This window comes from Artemia franciscana, chromosome 2 (genome assembly GCF_032884065.1).
Source record: "Artemia franciscana chromosome 2, ASM3288406v1, whole genome shotgun sequence".
NCBI lineage: Eukaryota > Metazoa > Arthropoda > Branchiopoda > Anostraca > Artemiidae > Artemia > Artemia franciscana.
The window spans coordinates 7,110,823-7,136,744 of record NC_088864.1 but is presented as its reverse complement, the minus strand read 5'-3'; the positions used below and the strand labels follow the sequence as shown (position 1 = coordinate 7,136,744).

Sequence of the window (25,922 nt, the reverse complement as noted above, 5' to 3'; positions counted from 1 at the left end):
AAGTAGTCATCCTCCCAAGCCCATTAATTTTCAAAAACATCCAATTGAATTTGGAGACAGCCATTTTTTAGATTAATTGAAGGATACAGTAACTATGCCTATAGGGATATTGGGTATGTCAACCACCCATAGAGGTGCAAGTTGCCCATTATGTTTTAAAACTAAATGTTGCTTTAAAACTAAATAAAAAAGCACTCTGGGTATGCTGGTTGCTAATACGGTACTAACTTGAAACTTTCAGGGCTACTACTACTATTATGACTTCTGCTCTTACAATTTCACTAAATCAAAAGAGTGTAAGTGTATCCAGGTTGTCAAAGAGCATGGAAGGATTTTTTTGGGAATGGCATTAAGTTTCTTTTCCAGGTCAACTTGAGGAGGTATAAAACTAAATTGAAAAGTACTACCTCTGTCTAGATTTTAAATTTTCAAAAGGGCATATTCTGTCAAAGATTGTTGATAAAATTTCTCCAAAATACAAATAGCATACCAAAGTATGGATTCCTATTAAAAAAAAACGAAGAGATATAAAATGGTATTTTCTTTTTCCATGAAAACGCCTGTGTCAATAAAAAATGAACAGAAACTAATTAAAAAAACTTCTTCTATAAAATAAGTTTTTGAAACAAATGCTATGAACTCTATTTAACCAAAAATGAGCAGAAATAAAATCAAATATTCTTCCAAGCGTAAAACTACCATGAATCACAATAAATAAATAATTGAAAACCGAAACGAAGAGAAATTACAATAAATAATCGATTCAAACTCAAAACTAGCAGAAATTAAACACGAGTTGGTCTGACAGCTCCCATGCCTTCTTAATATCAGAAAATAATTTGTACTTTACTGAAAACAAAATACTTTTAATTATTTCACTTTTTAACTTTAATAAATGAAAAATTTTTAATATAAGTATACTTATATTAAACTGACAATACACGTTCATTTGATGTTGTTTTTTCAGTAAAGTGTTCTGGTCTTCAGAAGGCGTGGGGTTTGTCACCCCTACTCATCTTAATTCCTGCTTGTTTTCAGTTTGAGTCATCTATCTATTGTAATAGATGTTCGTTTTGGGTTTCATTTATGTATTAATGGTAATTTGTGGCAGTTTTACACTTGGAAGATTTTTTTGACTTTATTTCTGTTTATTTTTGGTTTATTGGAGCTCGATACTTTTTTTTGAAATGCTAATTTAAGCCCATTGTCTATTTATTTTCTGGCAAAGTAATTTAATAAGCGTTGACATATACAAGTATGAACTTTGATGAAAAAAAGAAAATGCTGGCATTTAAAACCTTTAATAATTAATTGCAGCAGTAATTAATTTTTCAAAGAGTCTCGTGCATTCTTCATGAAGTCTAATAACGAAATTAGTGAGACATAGCTTGTCTCAAAGTTGAATAATTTATTAACAAATTTAAACGATAGGAGCAGATATTTTTACCAATTAATAAATTGTTATTCCTATTCATTAACCCTTTCTTGTCGGTCACCCAAACAGTGAAACAAAAGACCCCAAATGATTTTTTTTTTTTTACTTTGGTTTTTGGCAATGTGTTTCTTAGCTACCGTACTCGTCAGAGTAAGTAATGCAGTTAAACCGTAGGAGAGCGCTACTGCATTATTGTATATTTGTCATTGTGTTGCGGGAGCATCACTTTGGTTTTTTCCTTCTCTTCTCATGCTGCCAATTTCAGTTTGTTGCGAGAAAATGGTATACAGAAAGCCAACACACATTCTCTACTGTGTTTCGATCGTCTCATTAATCAGATCCTTTTTCCAATAGAAACATTCATATTATTTATTAATAAATAACTTTTAAGGTTTAAACTTTTCTTTTATGATTCTGATTTTTTTTTTCTTTTTTTGGTGTATCGACAAAGCTTTGTAGATACGCACGCTGTCTCATTCAAAAATCATGAGAGATGATAGAATGATAAAGAACCACAAAAACGCGTCGAGCTCTCCAATACAAAGGGTCTTTCGTAGTTTAGGAGTCATTTTGATTTACTTACATTTTTGAGCTCTCTCTGATTAACCCTAAATATTTTTACTCTCCGAACAAACAAATGTAAATATATTTTTAATATCCATAAAAAACGCATCAAAATACAAATAAAATATTCCATAGGCTCAACAAGCTTAGGCTTCTCCAAGGAGCCTATATAAGAGACAAATGTAAAATTTCACAAGCGACATAATAATCAATTTACAAAAGGAGGAAAAAGTAGCCACAAGAACAAATATAAAAAAATTGTATTATTTACCACATCCTCAGATACGAATAAAAACAAATCGTTCATAATGAAAATGAAATAATATTTCAAAATATTTTTAATTAGATAAGCATCATTCAAGTTCATACAATGAGTATCAACTGTCTATTTCGCAGCTTAAAACCTCTATAATAAATAGGGAAGCTGGACGGTGGACTTTTCGCCAGCTACACATATTCAAGTCTCTGTACGCATCATGAGGAAATGCGATATAAATGGAGAGAAGGACAGAAAATACACGATAGCTTTTTTTACCTCCCCGGATACAAATAAGTTGACAAGTTTCTTCTGCACGATGCTTAAGAAAATCCTTAGGATGGGTCCAAAAGCTTTTTTTAAGAAAAGGAAAACCTCTTTCCCTTCACTATGCTAAATCTAAAATAAATAGAAACAAAATTATTTTTGTCTGAACACTCTGTCGCGTCACTTCAAACAATAAATTCATGTTTTTCGGCTTAATTTGTGAATAGTGACCATTTCTCAAAGATCAGATTAAATGGCTACATAAATAAACATTACTAAAAGACTAGGACAAAATTATCAAGTTGTCAATCTTGGTTTGCAGACTTTTCTTCCTTTTCTTCCAAACTTTTTTTTTTCTAATTGTGAAAAACAACCCTGAGCCTTGATTATTCTACTTTTAACATCTCCACTGCTCCCACTGTCTTTACTTGTACTGCTACCAAGGTAAGCGTAGCTGCTCACCTGATCAATCTTTTCGTTACCCCACGTCACCTTTTCATCTTTACTTATTCCAAACCTTAATGACATATTTTTAACATTAATTTTCAAATCTCTTCTAGCACCCTGAACTCGCAAAACCTCTAAAAATTCATTCATTTTGCCCGCACTTCCACCGAGGATGCTTAAATCATCAGCATAATCTAAGTTCAAGAGATTTTTTTCCACTCCATTTGATTCCAAGGTCTTCCATTGCCTTTCCTTTGCTCCTTAAGACAAATCTCATCAAATGAGGACCAAAGGTGTTTGACAACTCAGAAACCTCTCAATTATTGAACTAAGAGTGAAAATTTGGTCGGCACATCCTTTACCTTTTCTAAAATCGCATTGTTCTTCTCTTAAAACCTTGTCTAAAACATTTCTCAGTCTAAAAGGTATCATAGTACTGAGTAATTCACTTCCTACAGAGACCAGACTAATGCCTCCATAATTACCACACTCACTCTTATCACCTTCTTATACAGTGGTTTAATTAAGGTTTTCCTAAATTCGTTAGGTACTTCCCCTTTTTCAAATATCATATTCATAATCTTGAACAACTTATTTCTAACCTCGGAACAGCCATACTTAAGAAAAACCACGCTATCAGCACCTGGAGCCATATTAGTTTTTAATCCTTTTAGTACTGTCGATAAGTGTTCCTCACAGAACAAATCTTCCTTCATATCCAAGGTATGATTTTCATTTTCCTTCATGTCTTTTCCTGCAACTCTATCTCGGTTTAGTACATTCTCAAAATTTTCCGCCTATCCCTCTATAACTCTCTCCTTATCACTAATTGTGGCCCTGCTCCCATCTTTAACTGGGACAAGTCCGGATTGACTACTCCCTCTCAATTTATTAACATGCCAGTACAATATTTTACTATCATGCCGTCTAGCTGCATCTTCTAGATCCTCGGCAATTTTATCCCTGGCCTCCATTTGATACCTCCTTAGTTCATATTTTAATGCTTTTGTTACTTTCCTTTTGTTTCATATGATCTAACACTCAGAAAATTCTTGTACAAGCCCCATCTCGTCTCTATTAAACATATCGCCTTTTGACTAATATTCCTAGCAGCAGTGCCAACTTTCTTCCCTTACACACCATCAGCAAGTTCACAAATTGTTTTCTAAAATTATTCCAACCATCTTTCACTTTGTTAAATTTTAAACTCTCAAGTTTAGTATTCAACTGTTCATGGAAAGTTTCTCTCATATTCTCATCTTGGAGTCTACCAAATCATAACTTCCTGGGACATAGTTATCCTTCCGAAATTTCAGCTTTAAATTAACCCTAGACACTACTGAATGGTAATCTTTACTTTTAACATCAATAACAGCACTCCTATATACCCTAATATCTTGTATTGATCTTGCCAGTTATCGGTTTAATATAACTGAATCAATAAGGATTCCATTCTTATCATCACGTGAATAATATGTTATCTCATGGGCCATTTTATGACCAATCACCGTATTGCTTGTAACTAGATTGTTATAACTACAAAATTGCAAAAGTCTGTAGCCATAACTGTTTTCTTTTCCTATATCAAATTTACCTAGGCTAAAGTACCATCTATCCCTTTTTCTACCGATCTGTGCGTTAAAATTTCCTAGTAAAAACACCAGATTTCTACCCGGTACCCTGTCTATTTGCTCCTCTAACTGTAAGTAAAATTCACCTGAGTTGCCAGTATCTCCGTCAATTGGTTCTACTGGGGCATATACTACTATAACTGATACCCTGAACGTTTTAGTCATAAATTGAGCAATTAGTATTCTATACCTTCCCAGCCTAAACAAGACTTAGCAGCTTCCTTATTCATCATGAGCCCTGCTCCCTGTCTATGTGCCCCATCCTTCCTGCCTGAGTAAACAAATTCCATATCACTTAATTTAATGCTTCCTACACCAGGAATATGAGTTTCAGAAACTCCTAATAAGTCCAGTTCGAATCGTCTGAAGCCGTCAGTCAAAATGTCAATACGATAGTCATTTTTTAACGTCGTAAAACTTTAGGTTCCAATTTTCCTGTTCTCTAAATCATAGAAATACTCAGACACGTTTGCAATGGATCAGACACACGTAAATATATAAGAAATTATTAAGGGTGTGGAGTCCGGTATTTTTAGCTCCCAGGGCTAGGTTGAAAATCCAGACCTACTCAGAGGAGAAATCGTAAAGAGTATTCTTGACTATAAGCCGTCTTTGTCGCTTTCAACATAGAAATAAAAACACCTTGCCATACACTCTTGTTTGAAAAACTGAGAAAGATTCTTCGACCATCGTAGTCATAGGTTTCTACTAATACGGAGTCACACGACTCCAACAACATCCACTCAAATATCACAGTAGAAAACTACTCTACGAAACCTACACCTGAAAGCGAGCCCACAAATGATCCTATTCCAGGGGCTATCAATATTAGTAATCTAGGTCGGCGTTCCCTGTTATCAGAAAGGACAAAAAAAGTATGAACAAAGCAAAATAGTTCTTCGTTTTCAATCGATTATTTTTTTTACACTATTCAGATTGAAATTAACCGCCGAATACCGATTTTTTTCAGTATTAAGATTGTATTAATCTTTCAGTAATATCAAAAATATAAATTTCTTAATATAATAGATTAATATATTAGACCTTAGACCTTAGATCCTCCTGTGCCTCCAGAGGTGCCCAGGGCATCAACGAGAAGCCGCCAGTAATCCCTCGTGTGCGCCGCAGCAAGGACATCTTCCCACGCCGGTTGAAGGGAAGCATTTATGTTTCGCAGGTCCGTCTGATAGGTGCACCGCAGTGTATTGCGCGGCCTGCCTCTTCTTCTTCTTCCTTCTGGTTGCCTCTGGAACGTCGCTTTCGGGATCCGGGAATCGTCCATACGAAGTACATACCCCAAGTATTTCCACCGACGTGTCCTAATGACATCTGTCACTATGGGTTTTCCGGTCATCCGTCTCACCTTCTCATTAGAGATTTTTTGTGACCAATGGATGATTAGTATTCTCCGGAGACATGTATTTAACATGTCAGATTCATCTTGTTGTTTTAACACAGCATTCAGATTCATCGTATAGAGCCATTATGAAGGCTATTAACTTCTCAGGGATCCCATAAAAGGTTAGTAGTTTCCATAGAGTCTCCCGATGCAGCGAGTCAAAGGCCTTTTCAAATTCTGTAAATGCCATGTACAATTTGGTTTGCCATTCTCGGATATCATCAATTAACACCCTTAGTGTGAAGATCAAATCGGTACATGAACGTTCTGGTCTAAAACCATGTTGCTCTTCTCTCAAGTACTTGTCAAGTGGACTCTGTATTCTGTGAAGGATTATTAGTGAAAGAAGTTTGCCAGGTATGGATGAGAGACTAATACCTCTCCAATTCCCAGGTATTGTCTTATCGCCTTTTTTGAAGGGTTTTATGAGTGTGCTGTGCCTCCAATCTGTTGGTACTTTTTGTGTCATCCAAATTCTTCGGAACAAGGACAGCCATATAGATATGCATGAACTGATTGATGCCTTCATCAACTCCGCCGTGATACGGTCTTCGCCTGGTGCATTGCCGTTTTTTAATTTCTTTGTGGCTGTTAGTAAGTCGTCAAGAGTCGGGGGTTCTGTATTGATGTCAAGCTTGAGGAAAGCTATAGAGGGTACATCTAGACGCTCATCAGGCGGTGGTCTATTCAAAAGCTTTTCAAAATGGTTGGCCCATGTTTCATCAATAGCCGATCGCTCGGTGATGAGAACGCCATCAGGATTTCTTACAGGTCCATCTTGAATCGGTTTCTTGCCTATTATTTCATTCGTTAGTTTATAAAGGGTCCTTGAGTCTCCTCTCTTCGCTGCATCTTCGGCTTGTATTATTTTTTGCTCAATGTAGTTTCTCTTATCTGTCCGTGCACTTTTCTTGATTTCTTTGTCGATCCTCCTATAATCATTTTGTTTGTGTATTTGTACACTTGGTACATGGGCATCCAGGAGTTGGCTTTTTATCTTTTTCCTTTCAGCGATCAGGTCCCATGTCTTTTGGGAGAGCCATTCATCATTCAATTTTGGACGGTACCCAATTGTTGATTCTGCCACTTCATGATAGCATGAATTCATACTCTCCCAGATTGTCTCACAATCTGCATCTTCGGGCAAAACGAGGGTTTCAAACTTATTGGATAGTTCAACACTGAACAACGTTTTCATTTCATTGTCTTTTAGCTTTGCTGATACGAAAAGTGGTTTTGCAGGCAGGGGGCACTTTCTTGTATGTTTCTTTAGTTTCAAAAGAATGGTGGCTATCATTAAATTGTGGTCAGATCCTACATCTGCTTCTCTATAAGTTCTAACATCTTGTTGACTTGAGCGCCATTTCCTATTAATGAGACAATGATCAATTTGGTTTCTTATTCGACCATCAGGTGAAGTCCAGGAGTATTTATGTATGTCTGGATGAGGAAGCAGACTTCCCCCTATCACCAGATCATGTAAAAGGGCAAAATCAATCAGTAGTTCCCCATTGTCATTTTGCTCTCCGATGCCATGCTTTCCGAGGACCTCCGGACAGAAAGTGTAATCATTTCCAATTTTGTCGTTAAGATCTCCCAAGAGGCATAGCACATCATGTCTTGGTATGTCTTTAAAAACACCTACTAGTTCATTATAGAAGCTCTGTTTATCCTCTGTGGATGCTTCATTCGTGGGGGCATCAACATGCTACTATAGACAGCTTCGCGTGGGAACCGAGGAATCTAGCCGTTATAATTCGTGATGATACTGGGGTCCAAGTTATCATAGCTTGGGCAGGAACATTTGATAGCAGAAGGGCCACTCCTTGATCTCTGGTCGCATCGTTGCCGCTATATATAATAGTATGTTCTTTGTCTATTCGCTTTTCGCCCATACCCGTCCATCGTACTTCAGATAGAGCTAGGATATCAATTTTATATTGAATCATCTGTTTTATGACTTGTTCCGTCTTTGAAAGCTGGGACATGGTTCTCACGTTCCAGATTAATATATATATTAGATTAATAAATATTAGATTAATATATATACTAGCTTATTTTCTTGTCTTTTTTTTGTAGCCAAATAGTAAGTTGCCTACTCGTTTGCTTGTTTCTTACTTACTTGGACTATTTACAAGTAATCTTAGACTAAAATTGAAAAGTAAATGAAACTGGCGGTACCTCTATACAAAAAACGCTATCTTCATTAAATAAGAATAAGAGAAAAACTCACGCCCTCCTTTTTATATTTTGCGAATTGCCTTACTTTGCTTACAGAAGCGTTAAAACTTAAAATCTAAATAGCAATAGTTCAAGAGTTCCTCAAATTGTAAAAACTGCCTGTTTAATCAGTTATTATAATGACTATTATAAATTGTTAGCTATTAAACACATTGTAGAACAAACTTATCTTGTCTTGTGTTTTTTCAAACAAAAATATTTGTTTTGCGTTTGGTTACCCGTTGAATACTCGAAAGCAATTCTAAGCCTTTCTTCTAAGGTTAACGTAAATTTCAGTAAATTGTGCCACAACTCTTCATTTCAAGCTTGAAATAAAAGAAGTAAGAGCTTATAAATTTTTTTCTTTAAATTGGATAAAATTCTAATTGCAATTAATAGCTTATTTTTTGTCTTTTCCTCATACGCAAGAAGTGGTGTTAAAACTCCTTTTTTGGGGGGTAAACTCTGTAAATTACCCCTAGGAAAACTTGATTTCAGCTAAAAAGTCGTATGATTCAGTATTGTGTTGGAGTGGTCAAAATTCAGAATCAAAAGCACAGGCTGACTTGTTCAGGCTTTATTTGAAGATATCCAGAACCATAAAAGCCTTTGCTATGATATTGCTGATAAGTCCTTTTGATTATCTGTATGTTCATATACTTCTTGAAATTTTCATTTCAGTGCTTTTAGCCCTAGAAGTAGTTGCAATAGAAGTAGTAGAAGTAGTAAATGTAGCAGTAGCAGTAGTATTAGCAGTAGGTCCGCATATTGCCTTTTGATGAGATGATCTTCCTCTTTAAGATTTTCCCCTTGATCTTTCCTTTATAACCAAATCAAAACTTGAGATACGCTATTATAACAATTTGTATGCACATAGCGTCTTTTAATTTAGTTTACAGTTCCCCTTAATGCTGTAAATGGAGTAGTGTGGTGGTAGTTGTAGTAGTACTAGTAGCATGCAAATATTGCCTTTTTGATCATCTCCCTTATTATTTCCTGAATTTTCCAAATTAATATACTCAGTTATTTCTGTGTTGCACCCTTTGGACAATTTTTACACACATAACGTGTTTTGATTTAGTTCAACACTGCCCTCAACATTCTCTGAAAGTCTCACCTGAATATCCTTCGTCTTCTTGGAAAGTAAAGTTCAAACATGCATACCTTTCTCAATAACATATACTAAGTCTAAACAATGAACGAATTGCCTAGCTTATAGCCCTTGTCCTGAGGACTGTGGGGAGGTTGACATCCCCAAAGACATAATTACTGGACCTTTCAACAGGGCTGATCAAAATAGCTCTGTTAAAAGTTTGATCATATATGTTTGGGGGAATGATAAGTCTGGGGGAGGGGGCTGATTGCCTTCCATTCACTTCTCCAATCACTTTTAACTATTAAAAAGCCCTTTCAATTTCAAATTGAATGAGCCTTTTTAGAAGTTTTTACGACAACAAATGACCATCTAAAAACATCTATAAGACGTATTTCAGGAAAATACTCGATGTGTGTGTGTGGGGTGGGGGGGTGTATCCACCCTCCTATCACTTTGAATCTTAAAAAAGATACTAGAATTTATGATTAACAATCCAATGAGCCCCCTCCGAAGTTTACACGACCACCCTTTCTATAAACACTTTATATGTCCCCAGGTGTAACTAACAACTCTTGCCCTGAGGGTTGTGGAGGGGGTTGTTGTTGTCATCCTCAAAGACATAGTTTACTGATGTTTTAACTATCTCAAAATTTCATTGGATGTGTTTGGGGAAAAACGATGGGTGTAGGAGGGGGTTAGTTGCCCTTTAATCACTTTCGGCTATTAAAAAGGCACTAGCACCTTCAATTTCCAATCGAATCAGCCTTTTTAGAAATTGACTTATTTTTCCATATTTTCCATAGAAATTGACATATTTTTCCGGGACTTTTAACTACGCTGAACAAAATCGCTATCTCGAAATTTTCATTGGATATGTTTGGGGAAATTATGGGCGTGGGAGGGGGGTTAGTTGCCCTTTAATCACTTTCGACTTTTAAAAGGGGTACTAGCCCCTTTAATTTTCAATTGACAGAGTCTTTTTAGAAGTTTCTACGACAACAAATGACCATTTTGAAATTTCTATTAGATGCATTTCGGGAAAGTACGAAGTGTGGAGGGGGGGGGGGGGGGGTTATCCACCCTCCGATCAATCTTAATCTTAAAGAGGATACTAGAGCTTCTGATTACCAATCCAATGACCCCAATCGAAGACATGTTTTTCTGGGATTTTTAACTACGCTGAGCAAATTGGCTATCTCAAAATTTTCATTAGATGTGTTTGGGGAAATGGTGGGTGTCGGAAGGATGTTAGTTTCCCTTTAATCAGAGCACTAGCCATTTCAATTTCCAATCGAATGAGCCCTTTTCGAAGTCTATACGACAACCCTTTCGGTACGAAATGTCCTGATCTAAATCAAGCCAAACAAAAAAAAAAAAAAAAAATACATTGTGCCCACATCGCTCTTTACTTAGGCAGAGCTATTGCGCTGCCTATGATATCAAATTCATCTTTTTCTCTAATATAGAAATTAAATCGGTAAAACTGCTACATTTACAGACTAAGAACAAGATTTTGCCAGTTCGAGATTTCAATGATTTTCATGTTCATGATCATATAGTTGTATTTTTCTTCATATATTGAATTTTAATAATGAGCCAGCAAAACAACAGTGCTCGAGATCACGATTTTGCTGACTCGCAAAAAATTTTGCACAGGGCAGACCCCACATAAAAAAATATAAGCAAATTTTACTGTTTCCAGCAATATATGCCCTCTTGCTTGCAGACTGTCTCCTAAAAAGAAGAATTATCAACACGGACTTTTCTTTGAATCAGTGCGCCTTTCTCACTGAATTTTTACAACATCCTTGCAGTTAAAAAAAAAAAAAAAAAAAAAAAAAAAACACAGATATATGCAAAAGAAATCACTAGATATTTAAAAAAAGAAATAGTGAAAAAAATACTGGGGGTGGAATCTTAACTGGAGCTTATCCCCGCCAGTTTAGGAATAATTTAGATCCGTACCAATTGTTGTTTACTTTTTTTCAGATTTCTGAATAAACCAGTTGCTACTGTTGCCAGATAAAATTGTAAGAGCTTTCTGAATATATTCCAATTATAATTTTTTAATCAAATAGCATTTTATCATTAGGTGTATTCGCTTATGAGTAAAAATTTGTCGCTGAAGTACTACTAGAGTATTTTATTTCTATATATATATATATATATATATATATATATATATATATATATATATATATATATATATATATATATATATGTACATATATATATATATACTAGCTGTTGGGGTGGCGCTTCGCGCCACCCCAACACCTAGTTGGTGGGGCGCTTCGCGCCCCCCAAGCCCCCCGCGCGCGTAAGTCGTTACGCGCCATATTAGTTACGCGCCATTGTAGTTGTGTCCCTGTGTCCCACCTGTGAATATAAATAGATTTATATATGTGTTTCAAACTACGTAAAAATTGCGAATATACAACATTTTTGGCTTTCCCACTACTGGAAGCTTTCCGTTTCCAATTGCCAGCAATTGATCTGAAAATGTTTGACCAGAATCATCGTTTTGCAATCGGACACGCATATTTGTAGTTAATTTTAATATTTTTACGTGTGCCCATAAATTAGAATTTTTCAGGCAAGCATTCATTTCGTCTGCAGGAGTTAAACTACGTAAAAATTGCGAATATACAACATTCTTGGCTTTCCCATTGTCTGTGCATATACAAAGCCGTATGCACTAATAATGACGTCATATGCAAACGCTCTTTTTCAAACAAACAAACATGCATACACACAACTCGTTTTTATATAGATAGATAGATAGATGGATACAATACAAATTAACTGCGTAAAACTTGCGAATATACAACATTCTTCGCTGTCCAATTGTCGCTGCATATAAATAGATTGTCAGGTTTACCGACCCTCGAACATGCAACGTACAATTGTCCATGGGAAAAACAATCAGTATTAAGATCTATACCACATTTTTCTAATGATTGACCTTGAGCTTTGTTAATGGTGATTGCAAATGCTAATCGAATTGGGAATTGCAATCTTTTAAATTGAAAAGGCAGATCCGTTGGAATCATGGGAATGCGAGGAATAAGAACAGCCTTACCCTCAAAATGCCCTGTCAAGATTGTCGCCTTTATTAGGCTTTCCATTGTTTTTTTTACGGCAAGTCGCGTGCCATTGCAAAGCTTTGGTGGGTCGCCTATTTTTAGTTGTAGCACGTGTGGTGGAAACCCTGAAAGATATATGGAATTTAAAAATTCAGATGGATAATTAACCGCTTCATTTGGTTCCAAAACTGTGTCGACTGACTTGCAAAGGACTGCCTGGTCTCGAATCTTGGTCAAGACAATATTGTTGATTTCGTGGACGTCTATATTTTTGGGTGCGAGAATCGCTCTTTCACATAGCCATTTATTATTTTTATAATTTTTTAGAATATTCGGAAATACTTTTTCAATCAATTCATTTTTGGACGTCACTAAACTACAGAAATCAGCAGGTAGTTGTATACGTCCTGAAATTGAGTCTATCGTATCATAAATGTCTTTTTGTTCCGACGTTAACTTGTAAATGTTATTTTGTACATACGACAATAGATCACTCGTACTGTAACTTTGTTCACGATCCAATTCTACACATGTCGAAACAGCAGCGATACGGTTAGGTGAAGGCATTCCCAAATCCTGAAGAGGTTTGTTTGCCATACGTACGCACAAATCTTCTATAATAACTAAAAGCCATTTATTATTTTTATAATTTTTTAGAATATTCGGAAATACTTTTTCAATCAATTCATTTTTGGACGTCACTAAACTACAGAAATCAGCAGGTAGTTGTATACGTCCTGAAATTGAGTCTATCGTATCATAAATGTCTTTTTGTTCCGACGTTAACTTGTAAATGTTATTTTGTACATACGACAATAGATCACTCGTACTGTAACTTTGTTCACGATCCAATTCTACACATGTCGAAACAGCAGCGATACGGTTAGGTGAAGGCATTCCCAAATCCTGAAGAGGTTTGTTTGCCATACGTACGCACAAATCTTCTATAATAACTAAAATGTCGTTATAAATTTCTGATGTAAAATCAAAAGTCATTTCTGACGTCTCTAACTGTTTTCGATGGAGTATATCTTCGGACATTTTTGACTTATATTTTTCCCATAACTCTGTAGGAGCTGATGGAGAGCAAGTGTACGAATTTGACTTGGGGTTGACGTTTCGCACGCGTCATTGATGCAGTTATCCCAGTGTTGGTCATTCTCCAATAAATTCAGAGCTTGGCATGCACTACGGTAAGTGTCATGTATAGTACCGTTTACAGTTCTCAAATACTCAAAGGATGTCGGACCGGGTACATTCACCAAAAGCAGGCGTAGAAAGAAGCATTCATGTTGATTGGGGTGAACGGTGTAGAGTCTTCCTATCGTGGTATCTTTGAAGATGGTAGGTTGGCCGTAAACCCACTGGTTATCTACTTCGATGGTGGTACCGTTGCCATTGTAGGTTTTTCAGTCATTTTACAATTAGAAATTTCTCTTTCAACGGTCTTCTTACAATTAAAAATTTGTCTTTGAACGATATTCTTAAATACCTGTGTCCTGGTCGTCATTTATATTCCCTGTGTCCCGGTCGTCATTTGTGTCCCGGTATCCCAGTCTGTAATTTCTCTTTTTTCTTTTTTCAGTTTTCTTTTTCTTCTTTATTTTTCAGCTTCACTATGAAATACATATCGCCGAACCTTTGTTTTTTTAACTAAAATCTGGTAGTCATTGATGACCTTCTCCAAGTCAAAATCCCAAACCCAATCATCATCGCTATCATTTTCAGTTTTAATATGTTTTGACTCTCGCTGTCCAGGTGGATCTTCATCTAACTGCGCGGTTTTGCGTTCTTTAGCCTCAAGCCTGTTTCCTTGCTGTTCTTTTGATTCCTCGGCACGCTTTCTTTTCTGACTTTCTCTATCAGCAGCAAGTTTTTTGGCATAGACTCTTTGAGCATCTTCATCAGTCATTGTAAACTTAAACATTAATAGAATTCTACGCGAACATATGTCTTATATAACATGACGTCACCTTCAAAGCAAAAATGATGGCAACTAATTTCATGACGTCAGCCGAAACATGACGTCACCTGATCCATCCACAGATCCACACACAGACAACTTATTTTTATATATATAGATATATATATATATATATATATATATATATATATATATATATATATATATATATATATATATATAATAATATATATATATATATATATAATATATATATTATATATAATATATATAATATATATATATGTATCTTGTAAAATTCTGGTTGGCGAAAAACTTTGATCGTATTAATTTAAAGAGGTTTTGGAGACAAGCCAATAAAATCTACAGAAAGAATTATTTGTAGACTAAGGAGGCTGTCAATGTAAAAGAAAGACTACTTCTTTATTTTTTTTCTCTTTGAACATTTTTTGGCTCCTTAGGAATAATGCCCTCGAATCTACCTCTAAATCTAGCGTGTAAAAACAGGGAAAAAACTAAAAATTAGGTATTTCAGGGTGCAAAGATAGCTCATTAAGTATGACTAGCTTTCATCGATGCTGACAGGGAGAGCTAAAAGTGGGCACGGCCTCTCCCCATGGAAACTGAAGATATTTTAAGATTTTTAAAAGTGGCAAAGTGACGAATATCCACATTAAAATCTTGGCAAAGCAAAACTCATGGTAGCAATTCTCCCCTCTGGAATATTTTCTGATACAACTCTTGCTGACTTTAGATTATATATCATAATTTATCATAATTTTATCATAATTTATCATAATTTATCATAATTATATATCATAATTTTGACTTGTGGCTATTTCATTTTCAGCGTGTAAACAAATATCAAATGGTGTTCAGGCTGTTTTTGGTCCCTCTGATCCCCTTCTTGGGGCACATATTCAGTCTATATGTGATGCTCTGGAAATTCCTCATCTGGAATCGAGGCTTGACACGGAAATACACGTCAAGGTAGGTTTCTATTGTTGAAGCTGGTTTTATAGATAATTAGTGTTAAAATGATTTTTCTTGTATTTATGTTTATGATTTTTTTTACATGTCAATAATCCATTTTTTAATAATTTTCGATTTTGCTGTGTTAGTAATTCTTAATTTGTTTATGATGATACAATGTTTGAATGCCTTTGGAATATATGAAACGGTAGTGAAGATATGCAGTAGCTGAGAATTTCTACAAAAACGGTAATTAATAATGCTATATTCAAACCCTAAATTAGAGCATTTGTAAAATATATTTATAGTATATACAGTAATTAGGAGTTCTCTTCCACCTTCTTTAGATAACTGTTTTGATTTTTTACAGAAAGAATACCTCGTTAAATTTGGTACAACATAAACACAAAAGAGACGAAATATAACAAAATTGAAAAGCTGAGAAATTATTTAGGTAGATTATTTCGATCTGAACGTGCTTCTAATAGCCAAGGCCAAGGTAAAGAAAGAGAATTTTGAGCACTGGACAGGTCGAATCTTTTTTACAGCTCATTTTTCACGATATTTATAAACAACGTACGTTTTTGTGTCTCATTTGAACAATTGCTTAATTCTAAGATATTTGTGCAAAAATTTGAGTGGTAAGCAGTTATTGGTCGGGTCACTAATTTTTTCTATCGGTTATTTTAGCAGAAGAAAAACGAATTAAATTTGAACCAGCTAAAAAAATGTCGGAACGACCTGAAAAAAAACCTTAAAATAACTCTTAGAACATCCTGTCAGAATGATTTTTCGCGCATTCATAAAACTTGTCAATGTCATCAATCTCAAATTTCTATTCCTTACTACTGTGTGTAGTTTGTTTGTTGATTATAACACTCCTGGGTTTTTAATATATTCAACGTCTATAGTTTTTCCAGAGATAAAAAAATCTAAGCGAAAGCGAAACGTAAGCTGTGCGAGGTTACTGCGGAGCAATTCTTGTCCAATTTGAATATTCTGATTTTGTTGCAGAAACATTTTGCTAAAAGTTCAGATTAAATCCTTTTTCTGAGCTCAAATGAAACAGAAGAATTCTCATTTGGAAAATATAAGCCAAGCTTTTTTTATACCAGCTTGTTAAAACGAGTTTATTTCTAGTAGTTTTTTTTTATTCGAGTGGATCAATGTTTCTTTTTACATTTTAGCATGCTTGTAAGCAATTTATGTTCAACTTCAGTTTCGTATATCTTGGCTCACCATCACTACTGAGTTCGACCTCGCACAATCTGGGCCATTTGCAAGTGTCTTAGCAATTTCTGACAAAAATTATTAGACTGGAAATGTCTCTAGTGTGGGGAGTAAATCCTGTACAAAGAATTCCTTTAGAAAATTATTGTTGGTTTCTATTATTTTGTTAATTTAAAAAGATTCGTTTTTTAAAGAAAAAATAAAAATATTGCTATTGACATTATTTTAAGTTTTGTAAATTTTTTCCAGGGTTCTCAGGAGTTTACTGTAAATCTACATCCTTCGCAAGAATTGTTAAATAGTGCTTATAAGGATTTAATGACGTACCTGAATTGGACTAAAGTTGCCATTGTATACGAAGAAAATGGAGGTAAGGCTAGCTGTTTTCTCAAATTCAATGGCTGAACCATCGTGGGTGCCGCCTGGGACAGATTATAAAACTGCCGTCCCTTTTCTAAGCAATCTGTAATTACTCCCGTTCCTTGTCTGACACTAGTCTGACACTGAACCTGACACTTACAACAGAACGGAACAATATTAAAAAAAAAAAAAACTATAAACGTGATTTAAATGAAGACCTAATTAAAATAGCAAAATAATTGTATTTATTTTTTTTCGTGCTCTGGTACTTCGAAAGATTTTTCACTCTTTAGTGATTCACTCAAGGCACATTGCCTCACAATGCCACAAGTTTCACAATATCACACAACAATTGTCTTTACATTCTGTCATTAAGGCGAAAACTAAAATACCCCAGAAACAGTAGGCCTACATATATTTATACAGTTTACAGTATATATCGGAAACTGATATATATTTGCATCAAATATAATCTAAAAATCAATATCTCTATTAGATTTTACATTACCTTTCACAAACTGGCAAATTCTGAGCCAACCAAAAAGTTTTGAAGCAAGATATTTTTCAATTCAATTCAAGACTTTCATTTAAATTATGCACGCATATGCTAGACCTTTGTTTACTTCACTTTAGGCCACTTTTTGCAGTTCAAAAGAATTAAAGTTCTGCACAAAAGCTCATGTCATGGCAGGCTAATGATATATTATTACACCAGCGATTCTGATGATTCAACTAAAGGGTTAAACAGAGGATTTGATTTTGAAATGGGATATAGCTCAAATTTAAAACCTTTCTGGTCTTGCCGTGATTTTATAAAATATCTAAGAAAATATACATTTTCTTGATGTGACAAATACCTTATTTGTATATATTTTTAATATTTTACTACTTATACTTACACATTAAATTACACTTAGATTTGTAGCGCTTCTGCATGTACAGGCACAGAGTAATGGGTTCAGGAGACCAAGGTCCCTCCTAGGAAAGCCTTAGAGGGACTATTTCCATATGAAGGTTTCTACTCTGAAATTTATGAATAATCTAGTCCACGCCAGCCCCCCTAGTTTCAAAACTCTTCATTTAATTCAAAACTCTTCATTTATTTCTACATGCATTTGTTCTGTTCCACGGGTCCAAGCTTCACTCGATGAAGCTAATTTCAGACATAAAAAGGTGCCTAGCATATTCTCCCCACGGAAAATTCCTTCCGGTGGGAATACGTACCCCCATACCTTGATTCACACAAGAAAAACTTTTTTGTGCAATTTTTATGGATTTAATCTTTTTTTAAACAAAGGCACAATGGGGAAGGTAAGCGCTGGCGGTCAATTCTCCCTCTCCAAGGGGTATTCCTGATAAGTTAGAAGCTTGGAAAGTCTTGTTCTAATTCCGGGCTGCTTATTTTAAATGCAATGGGTTTTCAAAAAGCGACAAATAGAACCAAGCCCAAAATGAAATGCTTCCACATCTTTAGAAATACCTATGTACAAATTTAAATTCCCAAGAATGAATATGGAATAATATATTGTTTACAAAAACCAAAATTTTGGTAATAATCACTCAACCTCTTCTTTGCCTTGTTTGCCAGTAAAATAAGATTGACTTATTAATCATTAATCAGGCACCGCTTTAAATTTTAAACATCATAAGACTTTATGTCTGCTCGCCTTAAGTTTTAGTACCAGATAACTTAGCTGGACCCTGTAAAGCATATTTACAGATAAAAAATATTTCCAGCGTATCCCCCCTCAGAAAATCTCCCCCGTAAAAATGTGTACTCGCAATACCTGATTCACACAAGAAAACATCTTTTCGGGTAATTTTTCTAGATTTAGTTTTTTTCATGCAAAGGCGAAAGTATTTATAAAAATCCTAGGGGTAGGTCCCCCTAGAATTACCTGACAAGTGCTGAGGTTGGAAGAACTTATTTTAATTCTGTGAAGCTTATAATAATTGTCAAGGGGCTACACAAACGACAAAATAGAACCGAAGAAGGAGGAAATTCCCGAGGAGTTTCCTGTGAGGGGAGCGAATTGTTAATGGAGATGGAGCCAAATTTACCGGCATTATTTGAAAAAAGATCATAAATTAAACAAAAAACAAGATTTTTTCATCTAAAATTAACGAGTAGCATTAAACCTCAAAACGAATAGAAATTATTCTCGCTCTTAACGCGTCTCGATACCCTGCTCTTAACGCTAAAGTTTGACTGTTTGTCCCATATGCTTCAGAGTGACTCCTGAAACACAAGAGTCGTTTAATTAGACTAAGAAGCTTTTTTAAAGGTACTTAAAAACTTTAGCGTGAAGAGCAAGGTATCTAGGAGGAGGCACCCCCTCATATGCGGAACAATTTTTGTTCGTTTTGTGTTTTAATGATGCTCCTTACTTTAAGTTTGAAAAAAACTTTTTTTTAATTAATTAGTAAAGGGTTCGGGAGCAAGGGGTGGGTGGACATGAGAAAAGTAGCACAAATTTTGAAAAGGGAGAGGCCAGACTGACTAAATCTTCAATCATCATATTATTCTCCGACAGCAGGAACGCTACAACTTCCCCATAATTGAGGGCCTACTATGAACCGTGCAAATGTAAGAGCGCTGGGCGCTGTAAATTTACTGTAACGTAAGAGCTCTAAGTGAAGATGACCAAAAGAGTCCGCGTTATTAATTAAATAAAAGATGTTACCCAGGATAGTGTAGATCCCAGTATAATATAATATTGGTGATATAAAATTAATACACAGTCAATTTTATATACTTACAACAATTTTCCATGGCAACAATATTTGTTTATTAATATGCGAATTTCTAGGAACTGAGATTATAATAATTGCTAAGCGATTTCGCAAACGAACTACCTAGGGCGAAAGAACTACCATTATAAAATAAGCAACATAAAATATCACCTACTGTACTCGCTTAGAATCCTTAAGAGTGAGGTACATTTACGGCACTGTAAGAGTGCTGGGTGAAGAGTAAGACATTGTGAGATGCTGGGTGAAGAGTGTGGATAGCGGCTTAAAACAGGGGTTCAACTACTATATAGACATAGCTACGTTATGAGATTGGGCATTAACGTGGCTGACCTGGACTACACAAATAACAACGAGGTTCTTACTGGTGATCCAGCAACTGCCGAAGCATTGCCAGATGAAATAATCTATTTTTCTCAGCTATTGGGTATGAAAATCAACACTGCCAAAACTAAAGTATTGGGCCAAAATTTACAGTCGGATTATCTGCTTGTGCTTTACGGACAGGAACTGGAAAAGGTCAATAGTTTCAATTATCTTGGCTCACTAATAGACTCTCGTAGAGGCTGTAACCTTGACGTATAGAACAGAATAAACAAAGCACAAGCCATCTATCTCAGCTCCCTTACCATTTGTGGAAGCGACGGGAAATCATTATGAAGACAATACTTTTTGTCTGTAAAGCAGCTTTTAGATGTTTTCTCTTCTATGCATTTGAGCCTTGGCCACTAAAAGTTCTTCATCTCCATGATATTGAAGTCTTTGACCACTGTTATTTACAAAAAATCCGGGGGATTCGATACTCTGACAGAATCGCAAATGCTGATGTGCGCCCCCACCGCAAACTCCACTGAATGTCAAAAGTATATTTGTTGGCTTGGACATGGCCTAAGAAGACCCAATGGCCTCATAATCAGGCAAGTGCTTCTAGCTTCTCCTTTGCCAGATTGGCACAGGTGGTCTGGTGGACAATGGAACAATTGTCGAGGAATTGTCAAAATAGACCTGGACATCAATGGTGGATTTCGACAATTCGGCAGAAAGAAGAAGAACTACTGGCTGCGGTATCCTGAAGAGCTTGCACAAGATCACGACGAATGGGAGGCAACCATAAGGATGCCATACGGAACCATTCTAGCTGCCGGTTGAGGCATCAGCGTCTGGTAATACATCCAGTACAAGTAAAAGTAAGTATATGAAGATTCTGCCCCCTCCTTAGCGCACTACACCTCCATAATGTTTTACTGAAAAATGTTTGACTGCAATATTTATAGTGCAAGATGGAAGAAATTTTTTAGCCTGTAATTGCTAGTACTTTATTTACCGATTGTCTTTGCAATTGCCCTTTTTTTAGCAGTTGTTTTATATAATTAGGACTGAAAAGGGAAAGTTTCGCATAAAGAGACGGGCATTAAGGGGGAAGGAGCACTCGAATGAAAATAATTTTGACTCACTTAAAGTTTCTGTGCCAGTCTTCACTTTCCATTGAAAAAAAAATCAGACAGCCGCAATAAAAAGCCACAACTTGAATACCTTATTAGAAAATACTATTAAATTAAAGGAACCTATAAATTATGTTAAACTCACTGACTATATATATGAAATAATTTGAGATTCTTTTTTAAGGAATATAATGGGCATCATATTTGTCACCGATTGAAACAACTCCAATTCTGTAACAAGAAATAGTTCTTAAAAATGTGTCCGTGTTTTTCTTTTATTATATTATATCGGCGTTGAAACTGGATAAAACAGAATAAAAAATCTGGGCTTTAGAACGTTTGAGTAGATAATTTACTGGGAGAAAATAGGCCATACTGACCAAGCGGTATGTCTTTTTTTAAGTCAAAATTATCTATAAAAATGTTAACATCTCAAACATATTGTTCCTCACTTCTAGACTGCTTTGTTCGTTTTATACGAACATAGCAAATTTTGCTATGTTCGTTTAACAAGCATTTATTTACAGAACTTTACAAGACAGATACAGGTTATCAACTGAACTAAAATAAATGACGCATAGCTGTTATTCGCAATCAGCACCAACAGGGAAGAAAGGAATTTCAAATAGAAACTTGCACATAGAAACAAATGATCAAAATACTGCATAGACTATTAAACAAGTTTAGATTATTTTACACCCGAAATCATAAATAAGTTAGATATTTAATTTTAATGAAGCGATTAGATTATCATTTAAGCTCAAATCGATTTGATTCAAACTTCTTTAATATGGAATAGTTTAAACTTATATTGCTTAGATTAAGTTATAAATATTTCTAACGAAACTTCTTTTTACAGCCGAGACGGTGAATTCCAAAGGTAAAACTACTTTACAAGATCATTGCTTTCGCAAACTGCATGTATAATTATATTATCTGCTTTGACTAATGTACAACCGTTTATTTTATTTGTGCTGCATGAGAGTCATTATGATTTATTTTAATATTGAATGAAAAAACAAGTTTTTTTCAACCGAAAGTAAGCGAAAACATTAAAACTTAAACCGAGCAAAAATCATTCTGCATATGAGGGAGGTTTCCCCCTCCTCAATATATCGTTCTTCACGCTAAAATGTTTAATAACTTTAAAAATCAGCTGCTTATTTTAATTAAACGGCCCTTGTGTATCAGGAATTCTCCTTTAAGGATTGGGACAAAAAGTAAAACTTCATCCTATAGACCGAAGTACTAAGGAGGGGAAAATCCCCCTCTTATACGGAATAGTTTCTGCTCATTTTAAGTTTTAATTTTGTTCCTTGCTTTCAAATGAAAACTTGTGCTTTTAATTTAGTTTCCGATCGTTTGTCAAATAATTCTGGGAAATTCAGCTTCCCTCCGTGAAAAATCCCCTCCTCCCATAGAAAAGTCCTCAAAGTAAAGTTCTTCCAATGTAAAACACGCATCGCCGAAAGATTCCTCCCGAACAATCCCATTTTCGTTTAAAATGTCTTAGGAGAATTTTTTATGGACCCAATAACGAATACTAAACATAAATAAAGGGTAAATTTTTGAGTTATTGGAATTTGTTTTATACAATACTTATATAAGATTTGGGGGTGATTTGTACAAGCAAATTATGGGAATTCCCATGGGGGGGGGAATGCCAGCCCATTTATAGCTGACTTGTTTTTAAGTCAACTAGAATATAAATATATGATGGATAAGAATAATCCAATTAATTTAAAACATGCTTTGTCAAATAATAAAAGATATTTAGATGATATTTTGGTCTTAAATTGTAAGGATTTCATTGATATTTCTAAAAATATATATCCATCAGGGCTTATTCTTGAGCCTAGTCATGGCACTGGTCATGAAGATCATTTCTTAGATTTAAATATTAATATTTGTGATAATAATAAATTAAGTTTTAAAATGTATAATAAAACGGATGATTTTGATTTTGAAGTGATTAGTTTCCCATTCCCTGAAAGTAATATACACTCAAATATCACATATTCAGCGTTTTTCTCGCAGTTACTTCGTTATGCAAGGATTTGTAGTAATTATATTGATTTTAAAAATAGATGTAAAATCTTAAGCCAAAAATTGATATCAAGAGGTTTTTCTGCAAATAAATTAAAAATTTAAAAAATTTAGTTTTCATTATAACGAACTTTTAAATAAATATCAAAAGAATTATCTAGAAATACTTAAAGAAATTTTTAACTAATTTCGGAGGTTCGAGAAATGTTGTCACAGCGCCATTTATTTTGAATTGTGTTTCTAATTGAGCGCATTTTTTAAAAAATTAGCCACATGGTAAAGATGAATTCTATAATTGTTTAGTTCATTCAGGTTTTTTGCAATGTGTTAATATTTGTGATTTGGTAAAATTTATAATATTTAGTTTACCTATTGTTGCTAAAGGGAGGGATATATTAACAGGATAAGCTTGTTTTGGTTTTACTTGGTTGTTTTACATTTGCTGTTTTTTTTCATAGGCATGTATTTTGGGGGTGATACCTGACGCGGGGATGCCATGGATATTCTGTGGTAGCCACAACACTGTGCTGGGTAGAGAATTTGGAGTGGCGAAACCCTATATAGGCCAGTGTATTCTCCTGATGAGCCCTTATGTTGGGTGTTGCCTCTGAATTATTTGTCTATATTATTTTTTCTATTGTTCGGTAAATGACGACTTATACTTATTGACGACATGACTGCCTGTCCATGGATTATTCTTTATGGTTGATTGTGTGTGGCTATACTGTTTGACCTATGTGATTGTATGGATGAGTAGGGTTAAGGCCTCATTCAAGTGCTGGTCTATATTAATCACTAATTTAGGAAAACAGTCTTCCTTTTCTCCTTCTGTCTCTTTTTTTTTTTTTTTTTTTTTTTTTTTTTTTTTTTTTGTGTTTGTGCTGTAGCATTGGTGATTTCTCTTTTCATGATATATATATATATATATATATATATATATATATATATATATATATATATATATATATATATATATATATATATATATATATATATATATATATCTAATTGAATGGATTTTCTTAAAAATTAGCCACATGGTAAAGATGAATTCTATAATTGTTTAGTTCTTTCAGGTTTTTTGCAATGTGATAATATTTGTGTTTTGGTAAAATTTATAATATTTAGTTTACCTATTGTTAAAAAAGAGGGATATATTAACAGGATAAGCTTGTTTTGGTTTTACTTGGTTGTTTTACATTTGCTGTTCTTTTTTCTTTCATAGGCATGTATTTTGGGGGTGATACCTGACACGGGGATGCCATGGATATTCTGTGGTAGCCACAACACTGTGCTGGGTAGAGAATTTAGAGTGGCGAAACCCTATATAGGCCAGTGTATTCTCCTGATGAGCCCTTATGTTGGGTGTTGCCTCTGAATTATTTGTCTATATTCTTTTTTCTATTGTTTGGTAAATGACGACTTATACTTATTGACGACATGACTGCCTGTCCTTGGATTATTCTTTATGGTTGATTGCGTATGGCTAAGCTGTTTGACCTATGTAATTGTATGGATGAGTAGGGTTAGGGCCTCATTCAAGTGCTGGTATAATTAATCACTTATTTAGGAAAACAGTCTTCCTTTTCTCCTTCTGTCTCTTTTTTTTTGTGCTGTTGCATTGGTGATTTCTCTTTTCATGATATATATATATATATATATATATATATATATATATATATATATATATATATATATGTATATATATATATATATATATATATATATATATATATATATATATATATATATATATATATATATATTATACATACATAATGTGCCGTGGCCGCCAGGCCCCACCAGGTCACTTAAAAAGGGCAGAACTTTCAACTTCCGTTAAAATGAGCCCTCTCGTGACATTCTAGGACCTCGGTACAGTCACCCCTGGGAGAAAACAAAACAAATAAACACGAATACGTGATCTGACTTCTGCCAAAAAACAAAACAAAATTCCACATTTTTGCAGATAGGAGCTTGAAACTTATTCAGTAGAGTTCTCTGATAAGCTGAATCTGATAGTGTGATTCTATTACTTTTTGGGCGTGTTTCCCCCTATTTTCTATAATAATCCAAAGATTCTCAGCCTCCTAACTTATGATGGGTAAGACTAAACTTGATGAAACTTATATATTTAAAACCAGCATAAAAATACGATTCTTTTGATGTAACTATTGGTGTCAAACTTCCGTTTTTTAGAGTTTCGGTTACTCTTGAGCCGGGTCGCTCCTTATTACAGTTCGTTATCGCGAACTGTTTGATATATGCTAAACTTCAAACTTCTGTTTTAAGGTTTTGTAATTGTTGTAATCACTTGTTAAAATATATGCAAATATTTTTGCAATTTCCAGTTTTTGTCTTTTAGGTATTTAAATGTATTTTCATACATCAGTCTCAGTCCATTAAAAAATATTTGATTAATTCAGCAAGTCTGATTTCCAACAACGATTTCTACTATGCTCCAAACATTTTATGTTCTTTTTTAAGATTTTCGAAATTAATCCGTTGTTAAAATATACACAAATATTTTTACAATTAACTGATTTTCCCGTTTTAAGCAATTTAATGTGCTTTTTGATGCATAAAAATCTTCAATTTTCCCACATAATGTGACAACGGCATTGCAATACCGATGTATATAAAAATGACGTCAGTCACATAAATAGTTTTTTTTTTCCAAAATTAAGGCTGTTAAAGAATTTTCTCAAACTACAGACCTATCTAAATCGTTCTTTTAACCAGAATATACCTGGATGCCGATTTTACCGAACAAATATCCAGCCGTTTTCGAGAAAA

At 34.6% G+C, this 25,922-nt stretch overlaps 1 protein-coding gene across 1 annotated transcript in view; it reads left to right on the top strand.

The window, feature by feature from the left end:
- The window catches only part of LOC136034056 (glutamate receptor ionotropic, kainate 1-like), a 126,825-nt gene that overhangs the window by 60,416 nt on the left and 40,487 nt on the right, over positions 1-25,922 (top strand). The window contains exons 3-5 of the mRNA XM_065715170.1: positions 15,176-15,315; positions 16,777-16,897; positions 21,940-21,960. Of these exons, the coding sequence (XP_065571242.1) occupies positions 15,176-15,315; positions 16,777-16,897; positions 21,940-21,960 (282 nt within the window). The remainder of the gene's footprint in view (positions 1-15,175; positions 15,316-16,776; positions 16,898-21,939; positions 21,961-25,922) is intronic.